We start from the raw sequence: 15,311 nt of genomic DNA, 5'->3' as shown, positions 1-15,311 counted from the left end.
TAGTATGTGTTGAATGTCAATGTATTATGTCAAATACTGGGCCAATACCCTCCAACTTGTAGAATACCTTCTCTTTCAGTTGACCTAGCCTTTGAAATTAAAAGTCTTTTACCTATAATTGCCGGACTTTAGTGACACTGGACTCATTGTGAGATGGAACGATACTTCTGGGTGCTTGCCCATGCCTTACTTTGCTGTGAAACCTTTGACATTTTACTGATGATGTTCCATTCATATTGATCAAAAGCGAGGCCGTGGGGCCGTGCGCGCGGAGAGCATTCCACTTCAAGGAGCAAACACCCTAGATAAGTCAGTTGGAATATCAATACATCGCTTTATCTGACATGTCTGACAGAAAAACGAACTCAATATTGGCAATGTTGCTTAGATGCGGTAACGGTCTGAAGCTGATTTAGCATTCCGATGTTGTCATGAGCAGAATTAGAAGGCAAAGGTAAACAGTAAACAACTTCCCTCATTGAACAGAAGAAACAATATATTGTTTTGAGAAATAAATTTATTATCCACGGAAAAAATTACAAAGACATTTTGTTGCACAGTATAAGGCAAGTAGAATATTTACAGCAAAATGACTTTTTTGATTAATGACACTGGACATAGGATAAAAATTGTTGTCATCGCTTGTATTAACCGGGCTGTCAGTGTTGATGTCTCTCACAGAATATATAGATTCTCCAGGGTGATAATATCTCCAGGTCACATGTGTCGCCATAAACTAACACACAGCACAAACAGTGGTTTAAAAGATTTCAGCCATCATCTGGTCGACCCGGCTTTTCACTATTAAGGAGTCCAGGTATAATAACTTATCAAAGCCAACATTTTAAAATGATTGCCCATATGGGCATAATTCTTCAGAGTGCTATGAAACTGGTACTATATCCTCTCGATATTGGTTCTGTTGCGAGGTTCCCCAAAGAATAATCCAAAATTGATCAATGGTATTTGATCAAAAAGTGATTTTTCAATGGACTGTATACACTTATGAGGGTGGAAGAGCGCGGTTGATCTGTGATTTGAAGAAATATTTACTGCCTTTTCGTTTAACATTCGCCTTTAAGCACACTTTTTATTGGAAGTGCGATGATAGTCCATAAAATAACCAATAAATCACGTTGAAAATAATGAAACACAACGGAAAGAGCCATTTTGCGAGGTCTTCAATGCGTTGTGATGTCCAATATCTTTGAACACCATCTTGCTGCCCTCCTGTCTCCGGGTGAAATTTGACCTCGCCAGGGTCAGTTACATCGTCTGTCACAGTGGCGGCCTTTGGTTTTATCTTGCCTAGAAGCTGTAGTGCAAAGAATATCAAATGAACATATGTGAAGAGAAACCGCCAACTTGGGTCAAAACTTCCTCATAGCAACCTCCCAACTGAGCTGTTTTATCAGGGTACTTGTAGACATTCTGAACTTCTAGTGATCCAGTAATCCACTAACCAAGACCAACAATGTCGAAACATTGGGTGATATGAATAAAGACTAGCAAATGCTTTTACTTCAATTTTGTACAGAAAGGCCTAGTGTAAATGTACATGGAGTTTTAGATAAAAGCATTTGCTAGTCTTTATTCATATCACCGATTGAGTGTCTAGATGCTTTGATATGAATTGTGCTCATGCACACTGAACGTCAATAGATGGTCCCTTGACTGTAAGATAGCAATGTGAATGTACAGTAACTATTACTGACCTCATAGGAACCTCTGTATAGAAAGTGTCAACTTACCACTCCGACCGTTTTCTGTTTCAGCTCCTGCTCCTTTTTCTGTGCCTTTTCCTGGTCCTCTTGCCGGGCCCTGTGATTGGCGAAGGAGAACTCTACCAGGGCCATGAACACGAATACGAGACACACTGCCATCCATACATCAATGGCTTTGGTGTAGGACACCTTAAGATAGAAGACCGTGCATAAAATCGTCATGAAGATATTAAAATATCTTCATATATATCTTCATCAGATCCGTCATGTTTTACAAAAATGTACCAGTCGTCTCATCTTACCATCTAGGTTCACCAAGTTTCATCAATTCTTATAACCATGTAAAGATGTCAACTCACCTTTGGCAGGTGTTTGGTGATGCCAGAGTTCATTGTGGTGATGGTTAGAATGGTGATGAGGCCAATGAAGACCCTTGCAGGCACGGCCCTCACATCGATGCAGAAGGAGACGAAGGAGAGGAAGACAATGAGGATACTCGGGATGAATGTCTGTGTGACGAAGAAGGCGATCTCTCTCTTGATGTAGAACTCTACGGATAGGCAGCTGTAGGTTCCTGTAATAAATACAACCCTACGTTTTAAACGTGCAGCATCTTTCTGATCTGGTCACCTATTGGAAAGATATCTCAAAGTATGAAATACGTTTGGTTTTCGAACGCATGTTGGGCGACAAAAACTCGTACACATGTGGTGTATACTCGTACCTGTAATGTATTCTACCGTGCAGTTGTCTCGTTTAATCTTATCGACGTGGACGGCATATTCTGGTAACGTGATGTTTTCATAGAACTGGACAGCATCGTCGGAATTCTTGTACCACACGTACATCATCTCATTACTTGTGTACCCATCTGAAAAGGTGAATCTTTCCGTGATAACTGGATCGCATTTTATGTAGACCTAAACAGTAATACAATGATCGGAACGTTTTCGGAATACATCATTAAACGCTTTACTCAACTCTGACCTAAAACAGTTTGATGTTGTTAGATAAGTAATGGCTTGAAATCGTGGATCATCTTCACAGACTTTTATCGCCACGTTTAATCATTTCACTAGGCAATGAAGTAATCTTGCATCTAAAAATACAGTAACTCTTTTTGCTTACTAATTTACCACTTACATGTTTCAACATTTATCCTACATTTCTGAGCATCCATCGGATAAAAGGTCAAATCCATCACACAGGCGAGTTTGAGAGTCACCCTATAGATTAAAAAGGAAAACATAAGTTCTGGATGCGTCGATACTACACACGTTTTGAAAGTGTTCCAGTGCAATTACTTTCAAAGCAGCGCGGAACAACTCTTACCTTTGACTGTAGAGCACTTCCCCATCCGGATAGATCCTAAGTAACTTGTTGGGGACCGTCACAGCATGTTGGATCCCCGTCTTTTCGTTGTTGAAAAATGAGTCGGGAACCCATATCTCACCGACCCGGGCAAATCCCAGCGTTAAGGGCGTGGTGTAGGCAGTGTAGGCTAGCCGGGAATCTCGCCAGCGCTGACGGAAGAACACGCTCACATGGTAATCCTGAAATATAGATTGATTCGATTAGTTCAATTGGAATATAAAGTAGGGATACAGTTTTCTTAGTTCCGGTATTGTAAGGAAACTATTGTACATCGATATGTCGAAAGCAACTAAATACGAAACTTGATTACTGAAAAAAGAGGAGAAAAAAAGAGGAGGAGCAGAAATTAGAAGAAGAATTCTTAATAAAGGAAAACGAACAATGAGAAGGGGACAAAAAGGAAAAGGAGGAGGGCTATAAGAAGAAGGAAGAGGACTATAAGAAGAAGGGATTGTGTTGGTGGTGTGATGGTGATGGTGGAAATGTAGGAGGGGAGGTGAAGAAGAAGCAGACAGACGACTCCAGTAGCTCTGTCATCAAGATGCTGCACTAACTCACCATTGTATTGGTGTCTATCCGACTGAAGTCTTGCACAAACATGTCGAGTGAAACGTACGTTGTCTTGCCTGAAACATAAACAAAGATATTGAGAATGTATATTTCAGCAAAAGGAAGTATCTTGGAGAACTTATAAATACAGATTTGTAAGAGGTTTGCTCGTGGTAATTAAGATGATGTCTGTCCCAATTCAAGTAATAACAACTTCGCTAACTCACCGGCATCGGGTTTGATTCTTTTGTCGTAGCCCTTCAGCAATGTGTCTAGGAAAGTCTGGATGGTAGCCGCCCTAGATCAAGAACAATAAAACATAGAAAAATAGTGTAAAAAGTTGAAGTTCGGCATTTCATAGCGCTTTTCCAATTCGAACCATCAACTTTTCGGCCATAAGTCATCCGCTCGAACTGCTACGCCACCGCACCTTCTCCCGGAGTATAGCGATGAAGCGAGAACGTATCGGGTCGCGACGACGCGTGAAAAGTTGCATGGTACAAGTAATATCACAAGATAGAGGCGAGCTCGGGTATGTCGTCCAGCACCTCTTGTCATTTTCAGCTGGGTATGTATATATCATCTGATTCAAAATGATGCTGGGCTTTCGAGGGTCTAAATAAGAATAAAGGACCTACCTGCATATCGAAACGGCAAGGAATGCTACTGGCAAGTAAAGCAAAAGTCGAAACAGCGCCATTTTAAGTCACGCTCTCCATATCGTATTTTCTTCAAAGGAAATGAAAATATCGGATCAATACAAATGGCGCATTTATACTAGCAAATGTCACTTCACAACCATGGGCAGAAAGGAAAGGTTCCGAGGTAAAATGTTGTATATTTCTTAAACAATTTAATAAAGCTTTGCTGTCGCAAGTGATATTCTTTTCCCCCTCTGGCCTGCCTTATTCGGTTTATAGCTATACGCTACAGATGGTTTGTTTGGATATTGCTGTTGCAGAAAGACATCCTTTAGACGGTGAAATTAGATCCTGCTTTTGAAATGATTGCTGGCGGCACCTGTGACTTCTCAAGCATATCAAAATATCTCCTTGCCTGGTCTCAGTAAATGGCCTTCACTCGCGCATGTCCTGCAAAAAAGAATTTGTAATGAAAGTCTCTATTCATGCTTTTATTGATAAGTTGTCTTATATATGATATTATATATGGTATTATATGCAATATTTTTTCTGCGATAGCCACGCTCTGTGTGACTACAAGTGAGTGGGTCACATACGAAGACAAAGGATTGAGCGCACTATTGGATTCAATATCCAGGTCTGTCCCAAAGAGCTTTCCAAGCATTCTCAATTCTGAATGTGTGGGCTATAGGCGTGGCGAAAGGACAACAAGACATTTCCAGAGCGAAAGTTTTGAAAGGTAAGTGATACACCATGTAGTTTGATGCCCCTCTTTTTCCCCATCTCCTGGTGTTGGCGCAATGCAAAGCCTCGGCAGGTATCAGGCGCGGATCCAGGATTATAGGAAGGAGGGGTGCAACCTTTGTGAAAGGGATTGTATGTGCTGGCAATGCCCCCACATTGCCAAAAGTGCTTAGATGCGTTTTCCTGCCATCTGCATGGCAATGTGTATTTCCTAGTTGCAAAAAAGGATTGTTTTTTACTGAGAATTTTTGTACTGTTGCCAAAATTTTATTTGACCACACTGGATTAGAACACTCCCTCAAACTCCGGTTCATTCGCTTTCCTCGTGCTTACATTCAGATGGATTTTTTCCAGGATGGATATGACCGTCTACATGCATTAGAGGATCACTTTGAGGATATGAACAAGTACCACTTGGATGACCCAAAGCGACTGTTCAACAAACCCAAGGGTATAGACCCACAAGCTACAGGAGTTGAAGGCACGTTCAAGAAGCTTGAAATCGATTGAAGTGACAATTTCAATGTTATGAATACAGTAGGGGGGCAGGGCCATTTGGGACCAAACCGAACAAGATCGATCCGGATCGGTCTAGATTGGTTTGCCGTGTAAACGCGCACGAATGTGATCTGGTCTGGTTCGATGTACGTTCATCATTACGAGACTACGTCATTATGTATGACGTCGTGTACGATTTCCTGGCGATTGCTCAAGTTTTGCGAAATGGTTTCTTTTTTACCGGAACCAGAGTCTTTCAATAGAAAGACTCTGCCAGAACTGATACCCGTCTGCTTTCGATAGACCAGACGTCAGTCTTGTTCAACAATAGGTGAAAGCTTGATGTTGTCCTTGATAAATAATGGGGGTTGGGTCTATACCTTGGCGTCGACTTCACCGAGCTAGCCACCTTAGTTGCCAAGTAGAAAATCGAAAATGTGTATATTTCTATGAACATCTCTGTGCACAGGTGTATCAAGATTCTGTCAGGCTCTGTTGGCAACCAGAAGAACCAAGATGGCGACTGCCCAGAGTAAATTTGATATACATGTACTACGCAATGAGGATGAGAAAGTTCATTTCACTGGTGTGCTCGGTTTGTTACAATTCCTTATATGATTGTAATATTGGGTGTTGAAGTGAAAAAAACTTAAATATTAGTTTATCTCAAAATTGCCAAATCATAATATTGTGGAATAATAAAATAGTGAACTAAAAATCTCAAATGCAAAGAAGTCTTCCCATTCACCGACGAAAAATCTATAGAAATACCGGTAAATTCAACAAATAGATAATGGCTCTTCACCAAGTCCAAATGAATGCTTAGAGTAGTCAAAGCATCAAAGGAACTGCTGTCGTCTGTTTACTTATTTTTATTCCAGGTGCTCTTGGCGCTCGATCAAGATAACCCCGTTGTTCGGCGAAACTCGTCCTCTCTGAAACCCCCGTCTGAAATCCCAGTTGGGAAATTTTCGAATTTGTGAAGAAATATCTTAGCCTTGATATAAACTTATATTATATTATTTGTTTATTGTCACCTATTTATTTATACAAATAGCCAGCCTTAAGGCTTATGAGACAGTTGTTCGGGCATACGAGTTGTGAGATGTTGTCTTATATAACGTCATTAACTTATATAATTATATCATATTCATACTGCGATGTTGAAGGGTTTTGGTCTAAAATCCCAAAGCGCTGCCAAGGTTTATGGCCAATAAATTGGCTAAATGCCTGTCTTCCTGGACTTTCTGGATTCGCGCCATAGTCTTCCTCAGTCTGGTGTCGCGCGTGCCTTTGGAAGGTAAGGATTAGCTGAGCGTATAGGGAAGGAGATAAATTCGTTTTTGGGAGGTATGTGCGGGTGGGGTGTGTGTGCGTGTGCGGCTGTGTGTTGATGGGGGGGGGGGGGGGGGGGGTTGAAAGAAAGATAGGCCTCTATATGGCATGAAGTACCAATCATACATCATTATGTGGACACTACACAAGGTTTTAGGGAGCCTGAACTGAGTTTTGGTTACAGACTGGCAGTGGTTCGAACATCAAGACCCACATATATTTTCCTGTCCACAATTTAGCAAACGATATGTTAAATACATGTACAAAAAACCTCTTCGTTCTTTTCCAGATCTTTCTGCCTGCAAGAGAATACATTGTCTACGGTGGCCCATTAGGGACATCATGTTTTTTTTTAGATTCAAATACGATTTTTTTTTCTCGAATTTTCTCCACGGAATTAAGTATTTTCTCCACGGAATTAAGTATTTTCTCCACGGAAATAAATACTTTTCTCCACGGAAATAACATTTATCTCCACGGAAATAACATTTATCTCCACGGAAATAAATACTTTTCTCCACGGAAATAAATACTTTTCTCCACGGAAATAACATTTATCTCCACGGAAATAACATTTATCTCCACGGAAATAAATACTTTTCTCCACGGAAATAAATATTTTTCTCCACGGAAATAACATTTATCTCCACGGAAATAACATTTATCTCCACGGAAATAAATACTTTTCTCCACGGAAATAAATACTTTTCTCCACGGAATTAAGTATTTTCTCCGCGGAAATAACATTTATCTCCACGGAAATAAATACTTTTCTCCACGGAAATAAATATTTTTCTCCACGGAAATAACATTTATCTCCACGGAAATAACATTTATCTCCACGGAAATAAATACTTTTCTCCACGGAAATAAATACTTTTCTCCACGGAATTAAGTATTTTCTCCGCGGAAATAACATTTATCTCCACGGAAATAAATACTTTTCTCCACGGAAATAAATACTTTTCTCCACGGAATTAAGTATTTTCTCCGCGGAAATAACATTTATCTCCACGGAAATAAATACTTTTCTCCACGGAAATAAATACTTTTCTCCACGGAATTAAGTATTTTCTCCGCGGAAATAAATAATTGATTCCGCTGATATGATTGGTCCTGCATTTTAGAGGACGAGGTCAAGGTGAAACTATTAACCCTTAAACCCCAACCTTGCGGTAGGCTCGGGAACCAAGCTGTACAGGCGCTGCCCGCTGGAACACGAGGCCGCTTGTCAATCCCGTTTGACATTGTCAGATCTGACTATACGTGTATAGTGTTGGCATGAAGACTGTGGAAGATGTAAGTAACACGATGATTGTCAGATTTGATACGTTTTGAATCATAAAAATGCAGTTGGTAGCTATACATAACATCGGCAGTGGGTCTCCACGTACCGTTTTCTTCACTGATACTAGGCCACTCTACAAAGATGCTACCAACTGCATTTTTATGATTCAAAACGTATCAAATCTGACAATCATCGTGTTACTTACATCTTCCACAGTCTTCATGCCAACACTATACACGTATAGTCAGATCTGACAATGTCAAACGGGATTGACAAGCGGCCTCGTGTTCCAGCGGGCAGCGCCTGTACAGCTTGGTTCCCGAGCCTACCGCAAGGTTGGGGTTTAAGGGTTAATAGTTTCACCTTGACCTCGTCCTCTAAAATGCAGGACCAATCATATCAGCGGAATCAATTATTTATTTCCGCGGAGAAAATACTTAATTCCGTGGAGAAAAGTATTTATTTCCGTGGAGAAAAGTATTTATTTCCGTGGAGATAAATGTTATTTCCGCGGAGAAAATACTTAATTCCGTGGAGAAAAGTATTTATTTCCGTGGAGATAAATGTTATTTCCGTGGAGATAAATGTTATTTCCGTGGAGAAAAGTATTTATTTCCGTGGAGAAAATACTTAATTCCGTGGAGAAAATACTTAATTCCGTGGAGAAAATTCGAGAAAAAAAAATCGTATTTGAATCTAAAAAAAAACATGATGTCCCTAATGGGCCACCGTAATTGTCCGAATGGTATTATATGCAATGTTCGTTCCTGCGATAGCCACGCTCTGGTAAGCACCACTGCTACGTCCACTGCCCTCAGTTAAAGCTGCACTGCCGCCTCATCTCTGAAGCGATATTTAGGTCCCAAGACCAGCTAGCGGTGATTCGGAAATCTTGGTAAAAATTGCGTTTATTGTCTATTAAGTAATATTACAGGCACGCCGTTCGTTAAAAATCTGAAATTCGTAATTGAATTTAAAAATCTTTGTTTTCTGACCATTAGCGAAAGACTTATGATGAAGAGGGAACCACATTTATGTCGATGTATATGTCGACACTTCAGATTGAAATGTTGACTGATATCAAAATGCAAATCGGTCCCTCCCGACAGGTGCCATATATATACACAGTAGATAATTTATCAATGCATGCAAATCATTTGGGATGAATGCCTGTTGAGCATAGATGTCGTCGATTTTGAAATCGCACCAAAGCAATTTTCTATCGAAGAGGGCCTATACTTTCATACTTTCTGACTACAAGTGAGTGGGTCACATACGAGGACAAAGAATTGAGCGCACTATTGGATTCAATATCCAGGTCTGTTCTAAAAAGCTTTCTAAGCATTCTCAATTCTAAATGTGTGGGCTATAGGCGCGGCGAAAGGACAACAAGACATTTCCAGCGAAATTTTTGGTAGGTAAGTAACACACCATGTAGTTTGATGCCCCGCTTTTACTGTTTTGGAGTTAGTCAAAACCAAATATCATAAACTTTTTGTGACATTTATAGTATGAACCGTTTTATTTCAGGGCTCAGAATGGCATCTAACGAGGAATATCATTGCACCCTCTCAGAGGAGGTCCTAGCAAAAGCAAAGAAGGAACTAAGTGAGGACCCAAAAACTCGCCAGAAGAAAATAGACCAACTCCGGGCAGAGATAGCAAAATATCCAGGTCTCAAAGCCTGTACGGATGCAGGCTTCTTATTACGATTTCTCCGAGCACGAAAGTTCGATCTCACTCGAGCTTACGATCTCCTTGTGAATTATTATGCTGTCCGAAACACCTATCCAGAACTTTTAAATGATCTGAAACCGTCGACTGTCAAGATGTGCATTGAGTTGGGGATCGCCAACATTTTACGGGGAAGATGCGGGGATGGGAGCAGAGTCCTGCTGTTTAGACCAGGTTGGTAATTAACAGGCAATGGAGCAAGGACTCAAAAACTCGCCCGAGGAAACTGTACACATAATCTAAACCAGCAAAGTGTTGCGCAGGTGGTTACTGAATCGTTACCTCCATTGTTGGTTGTTGAAACTGTTTGGTGAGATATTTTGTACGAGCAGACATGTGGGAGGGTTTCGATGTACTCTGTGATTGGAGAGACGGCTTCTATCAGCCACTTCGGGTAACTTTGTCCACCTCATGGCTCCTGCCTATACACATACTGATCCCTTTAACCTTGGTCAAACTGTTTTTTAGGAACTGCTTCTATTCATCTTTCGTTAGGTCTTTGGAATCCCAGGAACACAGATATCAAGATAACCGACATATTGCGAATGAACTTGCTTTCCATTGAACAACTTCTAAAGGTTTGTAGGGCCTAACATTTATATACATTGTACGTGAAATAGATACTTCTTTGAGAAAGAAACTAACTTTTAGCTCGAAATTTAACTACATCTAGAACCACACCATGGCATTTCTAAAAACAACCACACAACTAGTCCGAATCTTGCCGAGATCCGTACGTATAGGCTAACTCTATGGAGTGTTGATTAGTCTATCTATTCGCTACTTAGCCCTAACGAATGGTCATGGACATATAACTCTTTGTGGTTCACTTTACTTTTAGGAAGATGAAGAGGTCCAGATACACGGCATTCACTTCTGCGTAGATGCATCAGACGTTGGTACATACCACGCACTTGAGATTGCTAAAGGCTGGCCTGGGGTTATGATCACCATATTTCAGGTAAGAGAACTATAAACAAAACTAATAAATCAGACAAAACGGATTTCGTAGTTATTCAACCATACTTTGGCTGAATACCCTGATAACGGAATCCGAAAGTATTCCTTCTACAATATTTCAGGACGCGCTACCCATGCGCTTGAAAGGACTCCACTACATCAACGAACCGACCATCATGAGTTACATATTCTCGTTCATCAAGCCTTTCCTGAAGGATAAAGCGAAGAAACGACTTCACTTCCACGGGCACGACTTGGGTGACTTGCAGAAGACGATACCAAAGAAAATCCTACCAGAAGCCTATGGTGGCGAGAAGCCTCCGCTCCCATATCAGGTAATACTGGTGTGAACGTATAGCAATACATTTTTGGAGAATTTGTTCTATCATACTGTTTAATGACAAACTGTTTGACATATCAAGGATGGCTATAGAAACAAATAGAATCAATAATATTGTTGCCGAACTTCCCAACACTTCTATACGATCACGAATGAACGCACGCCGCATCTCAATCCGTAAATACAAAGTTGAACGTAATTCGCACTCCCTCAAACTCCGGTTCATCTGCTGCTTCTGCTGCTTTTGACTCCTCTCTATGCTAGCTCACAAGACCTCGCTTTCCTCGTGCTTACATTCAGATGGATTTTTTCCAGGATGGATATGACCGTCTACTTGCATTAGAGGATTACTTTGAGGATATGAACAAGTACCACTTGGATGACCCAAAGCGACTGTTCAACAAACCCAAGGGTATAGACCCACAAGCTACAGGAGTTGAAGGCACGTTCAAGAAGCTTGAAATCGATTAAAGTGACAATTTCAATGTTATGAATACAGCAGGGGCAGGGCCATTTGGGACCAAACCGAACAAGATCGATCCGGATCGGTCTAGATTGGTTTGCCGTGTAAACGCGCACGAATGTGATCTGGTCTGGTTCGATGTACGTTCATCATTACGAGACTAGGTCATTATGTATGACATCGTGAGTGATGTGATGTGATCTTGTTTGATTGGGTCTGGTCTGGTCATAGTCCATTTCAACGGCCCTTATTAATAGTGTATATATAATGGATGACGATGCTTATGAAAAAGTGGACATGCATGTCGTGTATTTTACATGTTATTGTTTGTAAATAATCTGAAGATATGATAATTAAATAGAGCCTGCTTGTATTGATGATAACATGCCTCTTTGTTATTCTTTCGAACTTCTTCAATTGTCGTAGGCCTACTGACCTCTTTCAATTGTACGATTTCCTGGCGATTGCTCAAGTCTTTCGAAATGGCTTCTTTTTTACCGGAACCAGAGTCTTTCAATATGAAGACTCTGCCAGAACTGAAACCCGTCTGCTTTCGATAGACCAGACGTCAGCAATAGGTGAAAGCTTGATGTTGTCCTTGATAAATAATGGGGGTTGGGTCTATACCTTGGCGTCGACTTCACCAAGCTAGACACCTTAGTTGCCAAGTAGAAAATCGAAAATGTGTATATTTCTATGAACATCTCTGTGCACAGGTGTATCAAGATTCTGTCAGGCTCTGTTGGAAACCAGAAGAACCAAGATGGCGGCTGCCCAGAGTAAATTTGATATAGGCCTACATGTACTACGCAATGAGGATGAGAAAGTTCATTTCACTGGTGTGCTCGGTTTGCTACAATTCCTTATAGGATTGTAATATTGGGTGTTGAAGTGAAAAAACTTAAATATCAGTTTATCTCAAAATTGCCAAATCATAATATTGCGGAATAATAAAATAGTGAACTAAAAATCTCAAATGCAAAGAAGTCTTCCCATTCACTGACGAAAAATCTATAGAGATACCGGTAAATTCAACAAATAGATAATGGCCCTTCACCAAGTCCATATGAATGCTTAGAGTAGGCAAAGCATCCAAGGAACTGCTGTCGTCTGTTTACTTATTTTGATTCCAGGGGCTCTTGGCGCTCGATCAAGACAACCCCGTTGTTCGGCGAAACTCGTCCTCTCTGAAACCCCCGTCTGAAATCCCAGTTGGGAAATTTTCGAATTTGTGAAGAAATATCTTGGCCTTGATATAAACTTATATAACGTCATTAACTTATATAATTATATCATATGCATACGGCGATGTTGAAGGTTTTGGTCTAAAACCCCAAAGCGCTGCCAAGGTTTATGGCCATACACAGGCGGCACAAATGCAATGATCGTGTGTTGTAACATGGTTTTTCAATATTTTCACAGGTGGCACGACCGAAGGAAAGCAAAGTTATTATTAGCATTCACCTTTGGCTCTGATTCGGTGAATCCGCCCTCAACATAATGATCGATCTCCAAATTGCGAAACATGAATCGATGATCGTGACACCATGTGATGGCTTTTACTGAGTTTTATGAGAGAGAAATATAAAGGATTGGTGGGTATGCATATGACAAAATCATTGTAATTAAAGAGAGGTCTTTACCATAACATTTACTTTGGATGTTCGCCAATATTACGGATGGGACAGTACCTGTACATTTGTTCTGATGGGCATGGTGCTCTTACTGTTGTTCGACGAAACCTGGCCCCTAACCGAAACTGCTTTTCCAAAAGGGATTCCCAATGGCGCAATTCTTGATAACTAAGTGATAAGCGTAAATGATAAGTAAGCAAATTACTGTTTGATGTCCATAACCGAAAATGATTTTCGAGGAGGGAACACAACGATGGAGACAACTATGCTTCAAGTTCCCGTGATATTTCTGTGTTTCTTCCTGAATAAATTGGCTAAATGCCTGTCTTCCTGGACTTTCTGGATTCGCGCCATAGTCTTCCTCAGTCTGGTGTCGCGCGTGGCTTTGGAAGGTAAGGATTAGCTGAGCGTATAGTGAAGGAGACAAATTCGTTTTTGGGAGGTATGTGCGGGTGGGGTGTGCGTGTGCGGCTGTATGTTGGTGGGGGGGAGGGGTGTTGAAAGAAAGATAGGCCTGTATATGGCATAAAGTACCAATCATGCATCATTCTGTGGACACTACACGAAGTTTTATGGAGCCTGAACTGAGTTTTGGTTATAGACTAGCAGTGGTTCGAACATCCAGACCCATATATATTTTCCTGTCCACAATTTAGCAAACGGCGATATGTTAAATACATGTACAATAAATCTCTTCGTCCTTTTTCAGATCTTTCTCCCTGCAAGAGAATACATTGTCCGAATGGTGCACTGTGCAAACACATCACCAACAACGGCCAACAACGGGATCCAAGAACAGTAAGCTGTGTCTGTCCGAGCAGGTTTCCAGGCAGATGTGGACGCCACGCAGAACCAGTTTGCACAAAAGTCAATTTTAGCTTCAATAACATTTGCAATGCCGTCCACGCGCAATGTGAAAAAAATAAGACTTTCGACCTACAGATTTCTACGAAAGGCACATCAAGCACCGGGGACGATGTGACCGTCCAGAACAACCGAATTACAGTCCGTTAAGAAGTTCGTCTGACTCTTTTAAGATACCTTTTGTTGTGTGGTTGGTTTTTCAAAGTATTGTGACAATATTAGGAATTGCTTATTAATATCTGTAATTATTATTTCTGTGTTTCTCTCTAGCCCTGGTGAACCCAGATACCCTGGATCGTAACACCTGCCTTCTTAATTGCCCCTTTCCATTGTTTTATAATCTCTATCTTTTAAGCTGTTTGACCCCTTTTATGATCTTCCTGATTAGCAGCTGGTTACTAGGCTCCTGCCCTTGGCCCTGTCTGATAATCTTGTATTGATGCTGCTGTGTACTGATTGGTTGTTTCCTTAATTACTGAGTGCTAGTTGGCTCAGAGCCTGATATTTGGGCTAGGCTATTTACCCATTAGGGGTGTGTATAATTAGGTATAAATAATGATGTTCATACGTTTTTAGTAAGTATAAGTCCTGGCAGATCCAGAAAACCAACCCTTTACCCTCTGTAGCTAAACAAGATATTTCTCTTGAAAAGCGCCAGAGTATTTTAATTGCCTTCACCTTGGCCTTACAGCATGGTAAGATTCTTTTATATGATCTCTTGTTGATATTTTATTGTGCGCCTTATTCTTGTAATATTTTAGTGTCGGTTGTAAATATGAGGTTAGAGGGAAGTGGATAATAAATAATGTAAATATATATCTTAGTTGGTTTAGTCTTTGGGTTCGAGTTCAGAGTTGCGAAGTTTATACGGTGACAAATATTATAAGCCCTTTTACCGCTACAGTATGTCAGTGAAACTTTTAACGTTTTAAACTCTAATACATTTGATCAGGTGGAGCTCGTCAGTTACGTCACGTAATTCGTATCATGCTTTTAGGTTTAAATTCCCGAAAAAGATATTCTGTATGTACAAATGTAGAAAGCTTGCAGCACACTAGCCGCCAACTTCGGCGTTAACAGGCATTTTTTGCCGCAAGAGTCCTGAACGCCTGAAAAATCCCTAGTCTGCTTCGAACGGCGTCGGCGAACGCGACTTGACGCCA

General features: G+C 40.7%; 2 protein-coding genes across 7 annotated transcripts; one reads left to right on the top strand and one right to left on the bottom strand.

The window, feature by feature from the left end:
- Positions 1-499: 499 nt before the first annotated feature.
- LOC135493232 (glycine receptor subunit alpha-2-like) lies at positions 500-4,443 on the bottom strand. The gene is made up of 9 exons (XM_064780355.1): positions 4,286-4,443; positions 3,875-3,945; positions 3,657-3,724; positions 3,057-3,277; positions 2,868-2,950; positions 2,449-2,595; positions 2,084-2,298; positions 1,752-1,913; positions 500-1,315 (listed from the first exon to the last, which is right to left on the bottom strand). The coding sequence occupies exons 1-9, from the start codon at positions 4,345-4,347 to the stop codon at positions 1,091-1,093; spliced, it is 1,254 nt and encodes a 417-aa protein (XP_064636425.1). The 5' UTR covers positions 4,348-4,443; the 3' UTR covers positions 500-1,090.
- A 427-nt stretch (positions 4,444-4,870) lies between these two features.
- Positions 4,871-12,045, top strand: LOC135493233 (alpha-tocopherol transfer protein-like). 6 transcript variants are annotated; one of them, XM_064780358.1, is made up of 9 exons: positions 4,872-5,027; positions 5,387-5,513; positions 7,155-7,184; positions 8,893-8,939; positions 9,684-10,061; positions 10,383-10,465; positions 10,729-10,848; positions 10,970-11,182; positions 11,503-12,043. In XM_064780358.1, exons 5-9 carry the CDS (start codon positions 9,692-9,694, stop codon positions 11,656-11,658), a joined length of 942 nt encoding a protein of 313 aa, XP_064636428.1. In that variant the 5' UTR covers positions 4,872-5,027; positions 5,387-5,513; positions 7,155-7,184; positions 8,893-8,939; positions 9,684-9,691; the 3' UTR covers positions 11,659-12,043. The 6 variants fall into 6 exon arrangements, with proteins under 6 accessions (XP_064636426.1, XP_064636428.1, XP_064636427.1 ...); XM_064780357.1 differs by having other exon boundaries at positions 5,387-6,830; XM_064780356.1 differs by lacking the exons at positions 7,155-7,184; positions 8,893-8,939 and having other exon boundaries at positions 4,871-5,027; positions 5,387-6,830; positions 11,503-12,045.
- The last annotated feature ends 3,266 nt before the right edge of the window (positions 12,046-15,311 follow it).

This window comes from Lineus longissimus, chromosome 9 (assembly GCF_910592395.1).
Source record: "Lineus longissimus chromosome 9, tnLinLong1.2, whole genome shotgun sequence".
Classification (NCBI taxonomy): Eukaryota; Metazoa; Nemertea; class Pilidiophora; order Heteronemertea; family Lineidae; genus Lineus; species Lineus longissimus.
This window is presented reverse-complemented; position numbering and strand designations above follow the sequence as displayed.